Source organism: Rhinolophus hipposideros, assembly GCF_964194185.1.
Source record: "Rhinolophus hipposideros genome assembly, chromosome: 1".
NCBI lineage: Eukaryota > Metazoa > Chordata > Mammalia > Chiroptera > Rhinolophidae > Rhinolophus > Rhinolophus hipposideros.
The window spans coordinates 19,262,529-19,283,584 of NC_138047.1; the positions used below are offsets into that span (position 1 = coordinate 19,262,529).

Here is a 21,056-nt window from a genome sequence, read left to right on the forward strand (position 1 = left end):
AGACTTCATTCAGAAAACAGAATGATGGCTTTTCTCTCCTGGGGCATAAATCGATAGAGCAATTGTACTCCATCTTAACCATATGAAGGAATTGATACAATTTTAATCTGTGTTTACAGCTCAAAAATGGACCTGATATCTATTCTCCACCCTTGGGACCTCATGGAGGAAGTGGTCATTTCTGTGGCAGCCGTCCTTCATCTACACTGTTCACCTCAGATAATCAAATGCTTGTTCAGTTTATTTCTGATAATAGTAACGGAGGGCAAGGATTTAAGATCAAATACGAGGCAAAGAGTTTAGGTAAGAATTTTCATTGAGAATAATAATAATGTCTGTACTTTTCCTGTCATTGCTTGGTCTTCCTTGTTTAAATAGACTGAGAAAAAAAATGTGTAAAGCTTTCTTTTCTGAAGTAAGGGAAATGATGTTAATAAAAATAGTTGCCTATTAGCAAGCACTTAGTTCATGATTGACACATGCACTATTTCATTGTGATTATTTTTTTAAGGAAGGTATCTTTGTTCTCATTCTACAGTAAAATGAGGTTTAGATTTTGCCAACGCCACATAATGAGAGAATGGACAAAGTAAAATTGTCCATTCATATAAATTGAACTGATCTTAATGTTCCTCTGAAATTCCTTAGACTTCTCCATTATAAAATGTCTAATTCTAAGTTGCATTCAGTTATAGAAACATTGTAAGAATGATAATTACGTTATTTTGCAATCATTGGTATGTTTCTTTTTAAATAAAAGCATAATCCTCTGATTCTATTATTACCCATTCAATTATATATTACAGTAGTGATCTTTACTTAATTACACTTGATTATAATTATATTTAATTCCACTGTAATGATTTAATTTTTGTGACATTCATTTTTATATAATGTTTAATTTGATAAATAAGTAGATAACCAGAGCTTCAAGGGAGTAGTATCAGTAGAGAGAATGTCTTTGCTTTTCCCACCAAATTAGATAATATGGATTTCAGGATAATCCTATTATCTCAATCTCAGATTCCTGAATATATTTCAAAGTACGTATGAATCTATGAAGCCATATGTTGTATTGCACACTCTCCAAAATACGAAAATTTAAAATGCCAGCATACTTTCTTCATTTTGGGAAAGGAGAAGAAATAAGTCTCCACCAAGTGACAGAGAAAATCATCTAATAGCTTGAGTGGGTTCCATGACTACAGGGAATGGACTCCCGTCACTTCCCAGCACACATAGCGCTGACACTTGGAAGGAGCCTTTAAAGACACAGCTCTGGGACCCCAGCACCATTACAATATAGGTCAGGAGTTTCTCATGCCTTCCTGTCTCCTCGCCAAGCTTTGCTGCTGAGTCCTGATGGAGCAGGACTTCACCTGGCGCTGAGACCATGTAGAGTAATAGTACCTGTGTATGGTGAGGAGAGTCAGCCCACTGCACACAGCTCGACCTTTCCACCTTTACCCATGCTGGACCCACTCTTGAATTATATTTTTAAAGTCAATATTTAGTGGGAGGTCCAATGCACTAAGGGTCTATTTGCAAGTGCTATGATTCTTTTATTCCTCTGTTCATGCACAAATGGTATGGCCATTACCTTCTCCCCATCTTTCTGTCCTTAATATTGGACTTTAAGGTCTTTTGATTTTAAAACCTTTGCTGGGCAACACCAAGGCTGTGATCCCTCTCTTTCCTCCAAGCTTTCTAATTCGATCATTTCCCCTAACTACAGTCAGGCTTTCACTTCTCTCCAGCTATCTTTCCACCACATCCACTTCTATGCCACAGCCATTTCTCAGCCTTTAACATACAGTATTTGGGGAACAACCTGTGACACCAAATGCGCCTACTTCTGTCCCAACTTTCCCCAGAGACACTCCTTCAGTATGGTTGATTGAGATTTCCATGTTCCTATGTTCCACGCTTTTTATTTTCACATTATTAATTGGATTATTAATAACTAACCAAACATTTACAAGGCATTTCCCATCTTGCAAACTAACAAGTTTTGTCAAGGAGTTTACAGCCTAGTGGAGGAGACGGACACGCGAAAGTGTAGTTAGAACATGGCATGATAACTGCCCAATAGATAAATGTATCAGGAGCTGTGTGAACATGTAAAGGAAACACTTAGCCTAGTGTAAAGGATCAGAGAAGGCTCCTAGAGGAAGGAATTGAACAGCGATTTGCCAATCAGTGAGGAAAAGATGTGACAACATATAAAGTCTCAATGGTTATGCCATCATAAGCCATACGCATGGATTTGAAAGAATTCACTACTGCTGGAGAATAGAGTCCAAAGGAAGTAAATATAACGGTGAAGCAGGAAGGAATCTTAATGCTAAGTGCTGTATATGCCACCATAATGAGTGAGGAGCTTAACTGAAAGGCAGTGCAGAGCCCTTGAAAGATTTTCATCCAAAGCATGAGAGGCATGATCAGTGGGGTGGCAGCACTGGAGAGACCAGATGAAAGTCATTCAGGAAAAAAACGATAGGTCCTGAACTAAGGCAATGACAATAAGAATGTAGAAGAGAGGGCATATTGGGAGATACTATAAACATGGAACTGAGTGGGTTTGGAGGTCAGTTGGGTGTGGGAAAGGGGGCAAGGGATGGGAGACACCATAGATGGCCAGTAGGTTTCTGGTTACATGGACCCTTTATCCCGCAGACGTTATATTAAGAACGTGCCATGTGACAGACACTATACTGGCTCCTGGGGACATAGCACTAAACAGATAGAATCCACATCCTCGTGGAGCTTAATTTTATGTTAAAACATAGGTAACAAGTGAGATATATAGTATGTCATATGGTAAAAAGTATGAAGGAGAAAAATAAGGTAGTGAAGATGGATAGGGAGTCAGTAAGAAGGAGAGATGATATTATCATTCACTTATATATGGACCTAGTAGAAAATCATGTTCAGTTTGAAATCTCTGAATTACATCCACTGGAGTATTCCATAGGCTGCTGGAGTGGGAGTCTGAACATCAGAACAGGGATCTGAACTGAATCTAAAATATGGGAATCATTAGCAGACTGGTTGTAGTTGAAGTCATGAGGGTGGATACCATTGCTAAGAAAATTATTTAGATTGAGAAGCTGAAGGGCCAACAGAGAGACTCCGGGCATCTCCAGCGATGCTAGGAGAGACCTGGAGAGAGACATGCAAGGACCAGTAGAGGAATGGTGAGAGGGTACGAGAAGGAGGAGGACAGCTCAATGTCCAAGAAAAAACGGCAACAATGTGAAGAAGAAAGATGGGGCCAACCGTGTTAAATGCTGTGGATGTAGAATAAAGATTACAAAAGACTTTCTGGTACTCAACTGGGAGGTGATTGGAGACCTGGAAGAGAATGCTTTCCTAGGATTGAATAGGGAAGGGAGGATGAAGAGGACAAAGAAAGAGAGTGGTGAGGAAGTAAAGGAAATGACTCCTGTGAATTACTTGAGCTTGTGCTATACGTGTATGGAAAGTTTAAAGGAGCAAAGAGTAGAGGGACTAGGATGGAGGGAGGGAGGGAAGGAGGGAGGGAGGGAGAGAGAGAGAGAGAGAGAGAGATTAAAATCATAAGGTAAGTGGAGGGATTATATAGGGCAAGGTCCCTGAGGAGACAGAATGGAATGGGAGCGCAACAGAGAGATACAGGAAGACAGTGTACAGGAGAAAACAAAGGAGGGTAGAGCTACAGATGAATGTAGTAAGGATGGTAACAATTCAAGAGAGTTTTCATCTGATTTCTTCTACTTTCTTTCTAAAGGAGAACTCAAAATTGTGTGCTGAGACACGACAGGGAATGAGGAGAATGATGGGTTTAAGGACTATAGTCAAGTTTCAAGTAGCTGTTGTATGTATATTAGAAAACAAGAGGATTGCTTGGCGATGTTGAGAGTGGAGAACTTGCGTTCGTAGTGGCATCAATCTCCATGAATGGCCTAAATTGAATACAGGCACGGAATTGAGATTTTGCAAGGAGAGTCTGAAGGAAAGACCAGGGTTGAGGGAGTTAAAGGCATTCAAAAGAGTTTGCAGTTCTGGGTAATGACAGAATGCAGGATATGACAAGTGGTTGAATAATAGCAGAAATAAATGTTAATAGAATTTAGCAGATCTGGTTATTGTAAGGTTAAGTTATCGAACAGGTTCATTTCATTGGCATTGTAAGTACCCAGTTTACGCAGTTTATTGCTTGGTTTGTTTGCTGAGATTGCCAAAAACATGTTCATTTACAAAAGGAAAGTCTTTTTACATAATACTTTGGTCTTTTAGAAAAGTATAAAAAGCTCCTTTGTCTTCTTGCAAAAACTGACTAATAAATTCCCTCACGCCATTCATCTCTTGCTCTCCAAACGCATCTGTATACCAAAGACACATAATGAGTGAATGCCCACAGAGCTGTGCAAGTATACACCTGCTTAGTCTTTTAAACATATCAAGTTCAGGACTCGGCATCATTGTACTGAACTGAACAGTCAAGGGGCATAAGAGCTTGTGCATTTGTGTGCTTCTCTATAGGGTGGAGGTATAGCGGTGCCCGCATTGCGTCCTACTGCCTGCACTGAGCACCATAAGCATTTTGTTGGCTTTAAGGAAGAAGGAAATTTCTAGACAGAATATATAGTTTGGCAAATTAGAAAGTGACATACTCGGTAACTCCCTTGATAGCAAAATTCAGAATTTATTTGTTGAAAAACAAATGAGTGATGGAAGGAGAATGGACTCTGGATGGTGAACATACAATGTGATATAGAGATGATGTAGTATAGAAATGTACACTTGAAACCTATATAATTTTATGAATTGATGTCAGCCCAATACATTTAATAAATATTTTTTATATAAAAAAAGTAAATGAAGATAATTTCAGATAAAAGGAAATTGAGATTGGAAATACAGATAGTGACTTCTAAAAATGATCAGAGCACTTGACGGTACCCTCTTTGTCCAGACTGTAGATTGATTTAACTGTGTTTTCTGACAGCCTGTGGGGGCAATATCTACATCCATGATGCAGATTCTGCTGGATACGTGACCTCCCCCAACCACCCTGACAATTATCCCCAGCATGCTGATTGCATCTGGCTCATAGCTGCTCCTCCCGGAAAGCTTGTAAGGCTGCAGTTTGAAGACCAATTCAGTATTGAAGTCACACCCAAGTAGGTCACCTCCATCGAATTTTTCTTCTACCCAGAGTTAGTATTTTTTCAGCCGTTATGTCTCAAAATAATGTCCCGCTTCTCTTCTGAGCTACATAGACCGTACAGGAAATCTAGGGATGGAGAAGGGAAGTGCTTAGTGCCTCCAGCCTGAAAACATTGCCTGCCCATCACTGCCCTGTCTCCTGGGCAGATAATGCACACAGATATTATCCCACATGATCTTGTGCACATCCTCCAAGAGACACTGAGAATGGCTGTTTGAGATTTATGTAATCTGTTCTTTCTCCTACAGGAAATGTATACTGTCTCTGGTAGATGAGTATTTATTTGCCCAGCCCCATCCTCAGTGTCATAAATGATAAAATATCTGTCTAACAAATGGGAATTTGTGTTATGTGACACCAGGGGTCACCAGTGTCAGAAACAGGACTAAAGCAAGTACAGCACAATTCCTAATCTCAATTTAATAAGAATTCTGAAAGATTACATACCAGAAAGTAAGTCTTACTATGTTATACACAAAGGTAATAACTACATAGACTGGGGAAAAAAATCTGTGTTTTTTTTCTTCATTTACCAAAAGCATGTACACATTTGCATGAATACGTGTATAGTACAAAACTTAGATACAAGAGATTTGCTTACAATTTCTGGGCACCTCATATAATTCCGCTCTCCTGCTCATTGAGCATTCATTGGCTGATTGACTTTCTGAAGAAATATTGCGTAAATACTTGCCTTTTATGGACACAGAAAATTCCAGCTGAGACTCTCCATTAGCCCAGGTCACAGAGCTGTCAAGTGAAATGTTGGCTTTGTCATGTGAAATGTTGTTACAGAACAGAAAGAGTTCTCCCACCCATTGCTAGCAGAGCCAAACACTGAACACCGAGAATTGCAGTGGAGAAATACTGGCTATTTTCTTATGCCTGGTGTTTCCCAGGAGAATGCGAAGCTTATGCTCAAAAGCCCAAACTCCCCAATGTGGTGTAGGTTACAGATTCTATAGAGCAAAATCACAACACATTGCGGGTTGGGGGTTTGGGGTCGTGCTGGGAGCTGATTGGTCAGAGGTGAGGTAAGGGTAATGAGTCATGTCTTCAGGTCTTGAGCAAAGTTCTGATGTCGTTTCTGGAGTCCCTCTGTCCTGTCTCACAGGAAAGTAGCCAGGAGGTCCTTCCACCTTAGGGTTCAGGAACTGAAACGTAATTTATGTCAAGATGTTACCGTTAGCCTGTGCGAGATATGGACCATGATCATTAGTCAGGTCTGAGCTACTGTCTGGGGGTTGTCCGGGGGTTGCTAGTTATTGGGGGAAAGGCTAGGCCTCTGAGGGGTATATACTAAATAGAGAGGGATATGATTTCTAAAGCTAAGATTTCAAACTAAATTTAATCAAAGTCATAAGGGCCCGCAATTTTAATGTGTTGAATCATCATGTGAAACAAAACGCTTGGTTTTTGATACTCCTAGGGGATAACTTAAGAATGACTTTTATATTTGTGAAACTAACACAGAATGTGGAAGGCAAGTAAATATTTTCAATGGGGTAAATGTGCAACCTATCTTCTCGAACTGCTAACTAAAGGATATGTTATGATTAGGGAAAAGATTATACAGTATTCTGAAGTGACATATTATTTAAAATGACTGTTGTAGTGTTATGTGTTCCAAGCATAATGATTTAACAACGCCCTTGGAGAAAGTTAATGAAGTCTTTTATATAAAAATATGTCAAAACAATTGTCTGTATATAGTAAACAGAATTTCCTTCCACTTTAGCTGTACATCTAATTATCTCGAGTTGCGAGATGGAGCTGATTCAAATGCACCAATGATTTCCAAGTTTTGTGGGACATCTTTGCCTAGCAGTCAGCTGTCCTCAGGAGAGATGATATATTTGAGATTCCGGTCTGACAACAGCTCCACTCATGTGGGATTCAAGGCCAAGTATTCTATAGGTAACAACACTTTTCATATTCAATAAGTGGTGATAGAATAAATACATTAAAACTTTTTTAAATTAAATTTTTAAAAAGTCTATCTGCCTGATTTTAACAACTACTTTAATGATATAAAAGGTAAATAATATAAGTATTTAAAAACAAAGTCATTCATCAACTTAAATTTTTACTGTGATTTCCATTTTAAAGCACTCTTTTTAGTAAACATGAATGTTTTGCATTTTTCCTAACTTGTCTGCGGAAAACACATTCAGTTAAATCAAATTCTTGTTTCTTCTTACCATAAAATATGTATAATATTGTTTTAAATAGTAAAACTCTTTAGTAATGAATAACTGTATTTAGAACAGTGACTTGGAACTTCTCATCATTAATAGATAACCGAGATATTTTCCCCCTCAGTCTGTAGTGCCAAATCATTCAGTAGACAAACAGTGAATGTCTCTTCACTGTTTTGATTCCCGTACTTAAGAAACGAGCAATAAATATGCATACTGAAGATTCACTATAATATGGCCACCATTACGTAGAATCGAATGTGGGTCTGGGCACCAAACATATTTAATACAGTCAAACCTCAGAAAGCCTAGTTGTTAACACCATTTAACCTACACCAGACTGTTCCATAGCCTGAGGCAAATTATATGTAATTCAATCCATCAGATCCAGCTAATGGGAAATAATTGAATAGTAATTTTCAAGGTCCTGAGATATCAGTTACTGCACAAAAACGTGTATTTGATAGTTAAACTAGAAATGGCAGGCGTCACTAATGAAGCACAGCTCCCTTCCCAGCTGAACTTGGATTCAGTTTTCAGAATTAGCAACACGGGGTACTAGGCCAACCCTATCAATCTGTCAGTTGGTTCTTGAAATGAAACCTACTTACAACCATTAGCTCTTACGTGGTTTCCCAAGAGAATTAAAGAAACATTACAGAACATGTCCTTCATCAGTATTCCAGTCTTCCATTTCTCGTTTATGGACTCAAAGTGTGGTATCATTTCTCTTCACTTCAGTGGTAGATTTCCAATGTTAAGGGAAGCACTAACCAAACATTTTCAGAATTTTAAAAATTTCAATTCATATTCACTAGGCACAAAGTTGTCAAACACGCTAGTGAAATTAAAAAAAAAAAAAACTATAATGAAACTTTTTTTTTTTTTTTTTTTTTTTTTTTTTTTTTGCAGCCCAGTGTGGTGGAAGAGTGACAGGGCAAAGTGGTGTCATCGAAAGCATCGGGTATCCAACACTTCCATATATAGACGATTTATTCTGTGTGTGGCATCTCCAGGGTCCCTCAGGACACTATCTCACCATCCATTTTGAAGACTTTAACCTTCAGAATTCCTCTGACTGTGAAAAAGACTTTGTGGAGATCTGGGAAAACCATGCCTCTGGTCAGTGAAATATGTCTGCTGTCTTATAGGGGTGTTTATTTTCACATGTACTCATTCAACCTCTGAAGTTTCCTCACTTCCAAGATAGGTAAAACTGGGTCTATTCTTTGCGAAGAAGCACAGAGCCATCAGCCCTGGGCAGTGCCAGCTTTGCTCTCTCTTGGTTCACCCATGTACAGTGGGTGCCCAAAGCCCCTGGCGACCACACTGAGAGAGCCTATATTGGAAAGGTATTCACTTCCTGCTGAGACCTTCCAGTGCCATATGCAATTATTTGAGGTATATCCTGTAGTGTAAGGAGAGGAAAGGGTAATGTAGCCTGGAAACAATATGTGATGGCCACTTGTCGCTCTATTTCCTCACACCATTTCTTTAACCAAATGAGCTAGCCTTCCTCATTGTGCTGGGATGCCCTCGCCCTAACTGGTTGCAGTTTTTGTTAATCGTCTTCATGTGTTTGAATATATCTAGTTTTATTCATGTTTGTCCTGCTTCTCTTGACAGAGGTTATCGTTCTTTATGGGCAGGGTCTTATCTTTTATTATTTTCTTTATATGTGTCGAACGCCTCAAGTAGCAGTTAAATTTTCAGCATTATTTGACTCTCACAGGAAATTTACTGGGCAGATACTGTGGAAACACCATTCCTGACAGCGTAGACACTTCTAGCAATGTAGCTTTGGTCAGGTTTGTCACAGATGGATCTCTTACTGCCTCAGGATTCAGACTGCGCTTTGAATCCAGCTTGGAAGGTAAGTTCATTGAATCACTAAAAAAATGTATATACAGAGGGTGCCAAAAAAACAGTGTGTACATTTTAAGAAAGGAAAAAAACTGTATTAAACTATAATACTCAATATATACTGATAACAAAAGATGAATACAAGTCGTATTTGACTTCTGCAATTACAAGAGGTGCTCAAAGTGGTTACCATCAGCGTCCAGACACTTCTGATGACGGAGAACTACTGCTTGAGCAATGTTGACCAACGTGTCCACTTGTGTCGCTGCAGATGCCATTTCAATTTCTTCACACTGTACCAAACTTATCATGAAAGTAGAATCTAGCTTTGGCCAAACCCACATAGCTGTCGAGGTCCTAGACCAGTATAGTCCAACAGAAATATAATCTGAGCCATGTGTGTAAAAAAGAAACAGGCAAAATTATGTTTAATGTATTTTATTTAATGCAAAATATACACAGTATTGTCATTTCAACATTTAAAAAAAAAATCATGAATGTGTGTAATCATTATCATGAATGTGTGTAATCATTAGGTGTGTTGGAGGTTCTGTTGCATACTCACGCCTCCATTTTCATTGTACTTCCACAACATTCTTGAATTTCAAATACCACTTCAAAATGGTCTTGCACTCTTTGAATGACAACCATGCTTCCGCCATTTTCTTTGATTCTCCTGCCTGTCACATGTTGATGCTAGCATTCATTTGATTAACGCCATTTTTCAGTGAACGTCATACTACACATTGCTACCGTAATGGAATTCAAATTCAAAAAGTAATACATAGATAACATCTCTTAAATGTGTATACTTTTTTTTGGCACCCTGTAATTATTGAGCACCTGCAACTGGATAGACACCAGGCTTGGCCCCAGTGTTATAACAGATGGAAAAAGCATGACCCCTGTCTTCTTGGACCTTACAGTTTGAGAGCAGACATTAATCAAATAGTCTTACCAATAAGCGAAAAATCAAAGCTATGATCAATGATACAAAGGAAGGGAACTAGTGCTGTGAGAGACATAAGGGGATGGGAGTTGTACTGCATTACTCATCAGAAGAAAGCCAGTCTATTAGTCCTACACTTACTCGAGATTTGCATTCCAAATTTCCTGACAAACGCAAGTGAAATAAAGATCTTGTCTGAAAAAATTGGATGATGACTTTAGCCCTCTGGTTTTCCTGACTCTAAGACTACCACATGTATCGGTTTCTCACATTTCTTGGGCCATGGTGATAAAATGCTGCCAGTGAACTCTCATGCATGGAAACAAACATTAAATATTAAAGATCGAAGTCAACACAAATGTTCTGTATAGGTCCTCACCTACATATAGTCATAAATAAGAGCAATGGTTTTTGTCTGGTGGGATAATAAAATGCTTTAATTTTGAATACATTCCTTATAGAAGGGGTTGGTTGATTGGATGTTTTCTTGGTTTTGTTTTGTTTTGTTTTATTTTTCCCATTCAGAGTGTGGTGGGGATCTCCAGGGCCCTATTGGAATATTTACATCTCCCAACTACCCGAACCCAAATCCTCATGGCCGGGTCTGTGTGTGGAGAATCACTGTGCAGGAAGGAAGACGGGTCACCCTAACTTTTAACAACCTGAGGCTGGAAGCTCATCCATCCTGCACCAGTGAGCATGTGACAGTAAGTGCCCCATGCAGTCAGGAAATGTTCTATTCCATTGTTTAAGTTTATTGACTCATAAATCATAGTCAAAAAATTAGGTCAGGAGTATTCCCATCGTGCAGCTGTATCTCAGACAAATTCTAGTATTTCAGATAGAACAAAATCACAGTAAACCGCCATATTTGTAAAAACTGTTTTAAGAAACTATTAGTTGTCACCACATACATAGGGTCATAGGTAAGATACATTTTAAAAGCCAGTGATCATTACACTTGACAACACTGGGTAAACAGAGAAAAGTGAAGCCTATGGGTAAGTAGCACATGGCTGAATAGGATCAGTCACAGAAAAAGCCACCACCAAAAGTTTAAGCAGATGAGTGTTCCTGCGTGATGACTGTTCTCTGCCAGAAGTACTGAAGGCTCCCCTGGAAGTTCATGGCTGCCTGCACTTCATGTGGCCCAGCTCAAATGCTTTCAGATACACCCTCAGCATTCTTAGCTTCCATTAGCAAAAACAAGCAAAGTGTGTGAGTGTGAAAGAGTCACTGTGAAATGACTCTATGCATATGTACAGCTGTGATTGTAGATTAATCTTAGTGTATTTCTCCACCTAACTTGCCCTTTACTCTGTCTTTCTTATCTGAGTCAATAATGATTCCCAACCTCTGGTTGCTCAGGTCAAAAATCTTGATGTCTCTTTTGGAGTCCTTAATCTCACATCTTATATTACATCCATAGGGAAGTGCCAATGGCTGTATCTTTTAAAAAGATCCAGACTCTACTTTTCATTTCCACTACTCCCATCATCCCCAAGCATTTAGATGTATCTTAATAACTTCCAGCTGGTCTTCCTATTGCCACCCTTGTCTCTGTGTAGTCCCATCACAGCATTGTGATGGGTGTAAACGTAAATTAGATTATGTTTCTCACTCAGAGGAAAGTCTCAAATCTTTATAGTTCGCCCGCTGGCCGCCCCTTTCTTTTCCTCCCTGGTGTCTTATCTCAAACTCCCTTCCTCTTTTGCTCCCCAGGATGCAGCCACACTGGCCTCTTTTAAGTTCCTTGAATGTGTTGAGATGCTCCCATAACCCACTTCGCAAGCATTGTTCCCTCAGTCTAGATGGCTGCCAGGTTCACTCTCTCACTTCATTCAGGTATCTGCTCAAATGATTGGTCCATACGCCTTCCGTAAGCACCCCACATTAAGTAGACCCCACCGTGGCCTCTCCCTTTCTCCTTGTGATTGTTTTCATAGCATTAAACACCAGCTGACATTCTACATATATATTTGTTTGCCTGTTTACTGTCTGCTCCCCCCACTAGGATGTGAGTTCCATTAGGACATGCACTTAATTTCTTTCATTGCTGAACCCCCAGTACCTGGCACATGAGAGACAATAGTTGTTGAATGAATGAATAGTGGTAGTACCATCCTTATCATTTTAGAAACAAGCCAGTTCTGTTTTCCATTTAATTGTCTCCTGTTGGGTAGTGAATTTCAAAAACATGAAACATCTTTCTGTGTTACTACCATTTTGCATTGCCCTAAAATGATCATATTCAAGCTTCAAATTTGCCAAGTTCTAATATTTGAAGGACTGAAATGTTGTTTTTCATCAGATATTGGAAAAAAAAATGTTTTATTTGAAAGCCAGGAAATGTTCGACTACACTTGCTTATTTTAAAGGAAGATTTTTCCTATTATTGAATGACTATGTAGAGAAAAGGATGATGTAGGGAAAAATTAACTACTCCCACTATACCATATTTTGAAGTATTTTCTTGGCAATGAATAATATTATGTACTTGTAACCATGTGACATAAATTCATTTGTATACTAATTTTCATCTGTTTTTCTGATTATAAATATAATGGGTGCTTATTGACTGAAATTGGGAGAGTTCAGAAAATAAAAAAATATAAAAGTACTTGGAATTCTACACACATTGTTAAAATTTTGATGTATATGCTAATAGTTTTTTAAAAATTGTTTCCATAGTTAACATCATATTGAATGTAATGATTATTAAGAATCTTACCAGCAGAATATTCACATACCCTACAGGAAAGATAAGAAGAAGGGTCATAGTTCTAGAACTCAAATAATTAAAATAAAATTTACGTAATAACCACAAATTCTGAACCACATCTTCTCGTTTCCCCATCACTGAATCATAAATGTCAAAGGCATCCACTTTCAACTCTTTTAGCTACTTCTTGTGGAATTTCTGTCATTATTTCAAAATAATATTCCTCTTCTGCTACTTATTTATTTTTCAGTCTTAGACATAATCTATCTATATCCAACTATGGAAGATGAGGATTTAGCTCTCTTCACAAGCCAGCCACAACCACCACCACAAATGTTCAACGGATATGCACACTTCACATACTCCCCCAACTTTCTTCCAAAATACTATCTCAAAAGTGTTGTTTATGTGTTATGGTTTTGTAAACACCATTCCCACCTAAGCCAGGTAATGTACTGTGGTAGCATTTGCTTTTCTTTTTCCAAGTAATAATAACGTTCTTTTTGCATTTTCTTGGTTTTTCTATGCAGCACTGATTCTTCCACACACTTTCCACTACTCCAGGTGTTCATCCCTACCTTATATAATAAAACACATCTATCATTTCCATTCACTTTCCTTAGCAATATCCTTCCTTGAATCTCTTGTCCATCAGCTGCAAGCCTGATGCCAGCTGTCATGTTGGGATTTCTCTTCACCATCAAATTTCTTAGTCTCTTCATTCCTCTCCTGGGCTGGGTACCTGGTTTTATGATATGAGCATCTCCCTTGGTTAATTTCCTCTTTTGGTGAAGCATGTGTTCTTGTAGCTTCCTAAGGAAGTGGACATGGGTGATAAAGTTTTTGAGAATATATACCTAGAATTGTCCTTATTTTACCCTTATTCTTTGAATATTTTATATATTTCTAAATATCATATATATTCAATATATTCACATACATATATGACTATATGAATCATAGTTTTGAAGTATGTTACTTCTTTTGGCATGAATTTCCTTCATGTTCCTATTTCCTATTTACGTGTATTGGTCTTTGCCTTTGACATTAGACGTTTCTCTAAAGGTCTGATGACCCTTGACTAAATGGAGATCGGAAGCTCCGTGTGCATGACAGGAGCTGTTGACATGTTGGCTTCATGAGAGGTGACAGAGAGGGGGCCTTGGCCATTTGATTAGTGGAAACTACAAATGTCCTATCTACAGGTCTTTTCTCCTGGGGAGGTTAACACTTCAGCAAAAACAGTTTCAGAATGAATTTCTTTTCTGAATCTTTAATATGATGTTCACATTCCTTTCTTTTGAATTATATTTTTATAGGTTTAATGTTTGTTTATTTCTTCTTCACTCTGCTCCAAACAAAGGGATGAGGCTTGCCCTCTGCTCACCCTTTATTTACTTGAGAACTTGTGTGTGTGTGTGTGTGTGTGTGTGTGTGTGTGTGTGTGTGAGAGAGAGAGAGAGAGAGAGAGAGAGAGAGAGAGAGAGAGAGAGAGAGAGAGAGACAGACACCGAAGAAGGGAGAAGAGGGAGGAAGGAAGACTTCCTAAGACCTACAGGTTTAAATGCACTGCGTCTAGACTAGTATCTGACCCAGCTGTCCTAAGCATACAATTCCTCCAAATGCCTGTCTGACATTCTGTCCAGATGGAGAAGAGGAAAAGCTACACCATCCAGTGTGCATTCCAATGAGCCGTGTGCCTGATTTTATTCCTGCATATAGCAAGATGTAGAGCTTGTTTTAATCTCATATGCCGACTTCCTACCTCACTTTCTGGGAGTTGCAGTTACTGAGTACAAACAGAAGTGGAAGAGGGAAGTAGAAGCATCACACTGGTTGCTTCTAAATGCAGGAGTTCACGTGGTACATGGATGCCTGCACAATTGTCAGTCATGGTGATTCTAAGTTCAGGGCTGACAGTGGGGCAGGGATAAATGTCATCGATCATGGTTTCCAGCATGCTCCATTAGCCTGTAGCTGCTAATAATCCCCTTTGATTCTGGCAGGTGTTACACATTCCTGTATCCCGTATTATTGAAATGTTTGTGATCTTCTGTTTCCTTATGCATTACTTCATGGTTTGGAGTTAGAGGGATGGCTCGAATACCAGTTCTACTATTACTAGCTCTTTGAACTTCAGCAAATTGCATAATCTGTCTGAATTCTAATGTCTTCATCTGGAAAGCAGGGATAATATCATGTGTCTATGAGGGTATTGTGCTAGTTCAATCAGGTAGTCCCCGTGGGTGATTAGCAGAGCCTGGCATTTTGTTTGCATTCAGAAAATAATAGGAAATGCTGAGTCTGGTCCTGTGAGTCGGAAGACACTTTAAACCAGAAGCTCCCGGAGCTAAATTTAATGATCAATTGTAGTAAATAATAAAAAAAAAAAAACTTACATCTTTTGTTATGGGATACATTCTCTTCTAGAGCTTTTAATGTCATATTCTAAATCATTATTTCTAATTGTAAGCCATTCAAATCCTTTCTAAAAACAGGAATATCAATCATTCAGTCAATCTTGTTTAGTTACTGCTGGATTTTTCTTCAACTGTGAAAACCAGGCATGCTAAAACCTTCAGTTGGTTTTGTACAGAAGCAAATTAGTGCTTTGCCAATTGTTATAATTATGTGCATAACTAGAGTTGTTGTTTAATATTTTTGGAGTGAACAATACTTTAATCCATTTTTAAAAATTCAAATTAGTAAAAAAACTGAAGCTTTAATCCATTAGTAATCAGGAAAGAATTATTGATATTGAGATTTATTTTTTTTAAATTACTTTTCAAAGCATTTAAGAATATTTGAGTCATTATATACTTGAATCATCAGAGACTGGCATTTAAGCCTTCACTCCAAATATCAAAGGTCCTGCTACATTGTTAAGAAAAACTGCCCATCAGTGAACTCTGTGAACTAAGATGTAACCATATTGGAATATCTACTTTACATTTAGAGCACGGTTGCCAGTTGCAAAGAGTACAGCAGTTTTTCATTTGTTACTACATGGCAAGACAGCATTACTACAGTATTTCCATTTGGTGAAGTGACCCCGAGGCCACAAAATGCATTCTGGGTAGCATAGTGGTTTGTGGCACTGGGCAAGGAGCCTGAGCCCTTATTGTTAAGTAATTCCTTTTAGCACTGTTTCCTTAGAAGGAAGTGTGTCTGGGCTGGGACTGTAACCTCCTAGGACATATTTAGTAAGATGGACTGTGTGTGTAAATGTTAAACTGTTTTTCCAACAGGTACTCAATGGCCTCAGAAGTAATTCACCCCAGCTTGCGAAGCTGTGTAGCAGTGTTAATGGAAGCAACGAGATCAAATCTTCAGGAAATACCATGGAAGTCATTTATTTCACTGATGGATCCAGGCCATATGGAGGCTTCACTGCTTCCTACACATCCAGCGAAGATGCAGGTAATATAGGATGTTATAAATACGTATGCATTGCAGATGCCCTCACAGCTACTGCCAATAGCAGCACCATCTATTTTCACTTTAGTGACCCAAGTTATACTCAGGAACTTCTACGTGAAACAGACATACATAACCAGATAGAAAACCCATGCCAAACAAAACCAAGCAAAACTACCTTTGGTTTTGGAAAGAAAACGGCCATTGTATTTAAAACTTTCAAAAAGGCTGTTAGAGGGTAAGAGGGGATCAAATATATGGTGATGGAAGGAGAACTGACTCTGGGTGGTGAACACACAAAGGGATTTATAGAGGATATAATACAGAATTGTACACCTGAAACCTATGTAACTTTACTAACAATTGTCACCCCAATAAATTAAAAAAAGAAAAAAAAAGGCTGTTAGAAGAACTTCTAGCTCAGTACCATGCAATGTTGCCATGACGGTTGGTTTCCGGTCCTGTGGTCCTCCATGAATTACTTTGTGCTGAGAGATCATGTACCTCACAGGAGGTAACTCGCTTATAGAGAATAACTACGCTAATCGAAGACAGACATATTTTACACATTTCCAGTGTAAATGAATGAGTAGTTCCCATTTGACATAGAGTATTTAAAAATAAAACAAGATATGGACTTTCTATTCTAAACATCCTTCTACTTTCTGTATTGGTGTTATTATCTAAGAGTTTTTAAATTTAGGAAGAATGGACCTGCATATATATATATATATATATATATATATATATATATATATATATATATATATATGTCATTTTATTGATACCAGGAATGTTCATTCCCTATTCAAAGGGGCAAATTCATTGGCACTCCAATGTTATATGATCTGTTTCATCCATTTAAATTTTTGGGTCAAGTGGGGAATTGCTAATCAGATGCCATTGGGACCACCACCGTTACATTTCGATATTCCTCTAAATTAAATATTAACGAATGGCAGGCTCAAATTAGGAGATACTGATACACAGCCAAACCCATCCACTTAATCTACATCTACAAGGAAATGAAGCTGTTTATTTTTACACATCTTTCATTATAAACCCACAGAAGCTTCTTCCATAGTGTGCATATGCGAGCGAGCCCTTGACCCACAACCTTCCCCCCACCTAGAAAAACAAATCAAATCAGTAAAAATGTTGCTGCTGTTATTTTAGCAATTGTTCCTTTGTTGTTTGTATCTTCTGTTATGGCATCAATCTTACTACTGCTTTCTCTCTTGCCTTTTGTTTTTTTTAGTGTGTGGTGGGTCCCTTACAAATTCCCCTGAAGGAAACTTTACTTCTCCTGGCTATAATGGAGTCAGTAATTACTCAAGAAATCTAAACTGTGAATGGACTCTCAGCAATCCAAATGAGGGAAATTCATCCATTTACATTCATTTTGAGGTTTTTCACCTAGAAAGTCACCAAGACTGTCAATTTGATGTCCTAGAGTTCCGAGTCGGTGAGTTCAATCAAGGACCACTTCTCCCATTTACAGTATTCTTCTTATGTCTGGAGATCACCAGCAGCGAAAGGAGTCCAATTGTTATAATATAATATATGTACATAAGATCCAAAAGAATGTTGTTCAGAGAAAGTCATAATTCTGTTTATGCCCAGGTGAGGAAATAGTGAAGGAGAGGGATCAGTGTTTAAAACTAGACCCTATGTCTTAATTTGATGTGAGGTTTACCCAGGATAGATTCTCGCTTGTCTTTGCTTTCTTAGTGAGTTCAGGTAGTCTTTTCAATTATTATCTACTTCTCCAGACTCCTTTCCTCAGAGACTGCAACATAAAATGGTCAGAATGTCAATGGTTTACTGAACTTTCAGGATTCACAAAAGAGACTGTGCATGTCTACTTAGGCCTTAGAAGTCAAAAGAAGTTTTGGAATGCATCAGATGGAGAAGCACATGGAAGCTAATGGAAGAATCGTCCCCAGAGCAGTCAAGTTTGTCTTTGTTTTCAGAAAAGGATTGAGGTGTAGTTGGTAAACCATAATTCCCTTAAGAATTTTTAAATATCTTCATTCATGGAAGATTAATCTGTTTTACTTTTTTCCTATAGTCAACACATAGGTTTTTGCCCCCATCATTATCCTGACACTTTTTTCCTGGTTGAAAAAAAAAAAAATGAGGACACACAGTAACATTGTAAGTTCTATACTGTCAAAGGTTCACCAGGTTATATGTTGTTGCAAAATTTAAAGGAAAGGAGGCTGAAAGTAACAGAAGGTAATGTAGTTTGCTGGTGGCAATGTTCTGGGGCAACCATAGGAATCGATGCTGGCTTTGAGAACATGGAGGACAGACTTTTCTAGAAGGAGAATTTGATAAACGGTATAGTCACAGACTACCCACCACAGCAGGGGATTCATCTGGACACTCTGAGGTAGATCAATTTAGAGAATGCTTATGAGGGAAATGGATGTTGTAGTTTGAGAATGCTCTCCCCATGTGATTCTGATAAACCCTCACCACCCCCACCCACCTCAAAACCACTGGCTTATAGAATCAAGCAGAGCAGCTGTATATCAAGTTTCAGTCAGTCAGTTAAATGTGAATCTTCTCTCTATTCCCTCATTTTAGAGACAGTTAAAATACTATACTTTGTTGACTTATAAGATCAGTAATGTTGTCTGACTGAAAAAATGTTAAGTGTGGGCTCAAATTGCTGTGAAAAGTAATCTTCGTAAAAATATTCAGCTACTAATCTGATAGTTCTTGGCCTGATTACTGAATTTCTCATTTATTTTAGTTGATTAAATACAGTGAAGAAATCATCAAAATGTTAGGTCACTTTTATCTTGATGATATGTTGTCACTGTTGGTATTATATTTCTTACTCCCTAAAAAAAGGCACATTCAAAAGCTTTTTAAAAATTTTGCTGTGTCTCTGTTTAATATACTAAAATAATTATGAAAACACAAATTGGAACAAAATGGCACCTACAGTAGAGAAAGAGGCCCATACAACAACAACAACAACAACAACAACAACAACAAAAGCATTTTTTTTTTTTTAACCTTCTTGAGGGCCTTTTTCTTTTGTGGCTGACAAAGATGTCTGCTATTAAAGTAGAATTTAAAGGTGTGTCAATGACTACCTTGAACTGTTTTTTATTACTGGTTCCTATTGAATTCATTGATTACATTTCTCAAAAGCTATATACATGGCACTCAGTGTCAGTGTGTTGTTTTGTTCAGGTAATGCTGATGGACCTCTGATATGGAGATTGTGTGGACTTTCAACTCCTACAATGCCACTGGTTATCCCTTATTCTCAGGTATGGATACACTTTGTCACCAACGAACTTGTAGAACACATTGGATTCCATGCAGAGTATTCCTTTACAGGTAAGACTTATGATTAAACTCTCAAACTCTGGCAGTAAAATAATAGACAAACTTTTATAATATTTGCCATGAAGATCTCACATATATTTTGTTAGATTTATTTCTAAGTAGCTATTGGTTTTGTTGCTAAGGTCAATAAAACATTCTAAATTACATTGTCTGATTGAGATTACCCCTCAGAATTTGAGTATACGTATTGAGTATACTTGTTTGTTGATTTGAGAGATCTCATTTCTTTCCATTCAGTTTGGCTATGAGTCAAATTATGTTTGGATTATAGTTTTATCTAACCATTTGTGTGTGTGTGTGTGTGTGTGTGTGTGTGTGTGTGTGTGTGTGTGTGTTATAATCAAATGGTTGTTTGGGAAGAGTGAGATTGATTATTTAATCAACCTTCTTGCCAGTTGATTTTTCTTTATTAGACTGAAAAAAAAAGAGTCAGACTTCAGGAAGCAGCATTATTTGTGTGAAACATCATGCCATATTATACTTTAGAAATGTATCTGTTTTTCAACTTGACAGCTGACTACGGACATATATACTTATTATCAAATGACGAAGTCTTTAGTTATGATACTGGTCATATACTTCAAGCTTATATTTATTTTCACTGGCCTAGGTTTTTCAACAAAGGCAATATTATTTATTTTGTCCATAGTGTATTTACTGTCAGTGATACACATATATAATTATTCTCCATTTATGGTAGATTATTTTCCTTCTCCTTTGTGCTAAACTTGAGCCTGTTTTTACTATGTGACTCTGTGTATGGGACTCTCTTTATTTCTAATCTCCCACCCAGTTTAACTTTGCTTTTATCCAATTTCATCAATTTATTCATTTATTGTATTTTTGTGAATCATAAAACGTGACAGCTGTGAGAACTATTGACTTCAGCTTTGCAGGGTATTTCCCCCCTATCTTATTTGGAAGCTTACAAATATAATTTCAGACTGTGGTGGCATACAGATGGGTGAGAGTGGAGTCATCGCAAGTCCGAACTATCCAGCCTCTTATGACAGCTTGACCCACTGTTCTTGGTTGTTGGAAGCGCCACAAGGACACACCATCACCGTGAGTTCTGATGCCTGAGTAACGTACTTCGGAGACTATACAACTCCAGTAGCACGTCCTCGGCGGGAACAGGATGCTTTAAATAAGCAATTAGTCAGCTTTGATCTTGTGACTAGATCATGTTCTCCCTAAAATTTCCTCATTAGAGTCCACCTATTGGCATATATAAGTTTACAATTAATGAAGAACATACTCTCTTTTTCAAGATAGAAGAAGCTATGTAGAGAAGATAATTCCCCATCCAGAAGAAATGTGTCTTCA

At 38.0% G+C, this 21,056-nt stretch overlaps 1 protein-coding gene across 1 annotated transcript in view; it reads left to right on the forward strand.

Moving 5' to 3' along the window:
* LOC308498989 (cubilin-like) overlaps nt 1–21,056 on the forward strand; it is a gene marked incomplete at its 5' end in the record, with an annotated part of 216,957 nt that overhangs the window by 130,243 nt on the left and 65,658 nt on the right. The window contains 10 exons of the mRNA XM_081051777.1: nt 120–303; nt 4,991–5,165; nt 6,951–7,129; nt 8,323–8,532; nt 9,143–9,283; nt 10,748–10,929; nt 16,193–16,364; nt 17,620–17,826; nt 19,572–19,721; nt 20,674–20,795. Coding sequence (XP_080907903.1) covers nt 120–303; nt 4,991–5,165; nt 6,951–7,129; nt 8,323–8,532; nt 9,143–9,283; nt 10,748–10,929; nt 16,193–16,364; nt 17,620–17,826; nt 19,572–19,721; nt 20,674–20,795 — 1,722 coding nt within the window. The remainder of the gene's footprint in view (nt 1–119; nt 304–4,990; nt 5,166–6,950; nt 7,130–8,322; nt 8,533–9,142; nt 9,284–10,747; nt 10,930–16,192; nt 16,365–17,619; nt 17,827–19,571; nt 19,722–20,673; nt 20,796–21,056) is intronic.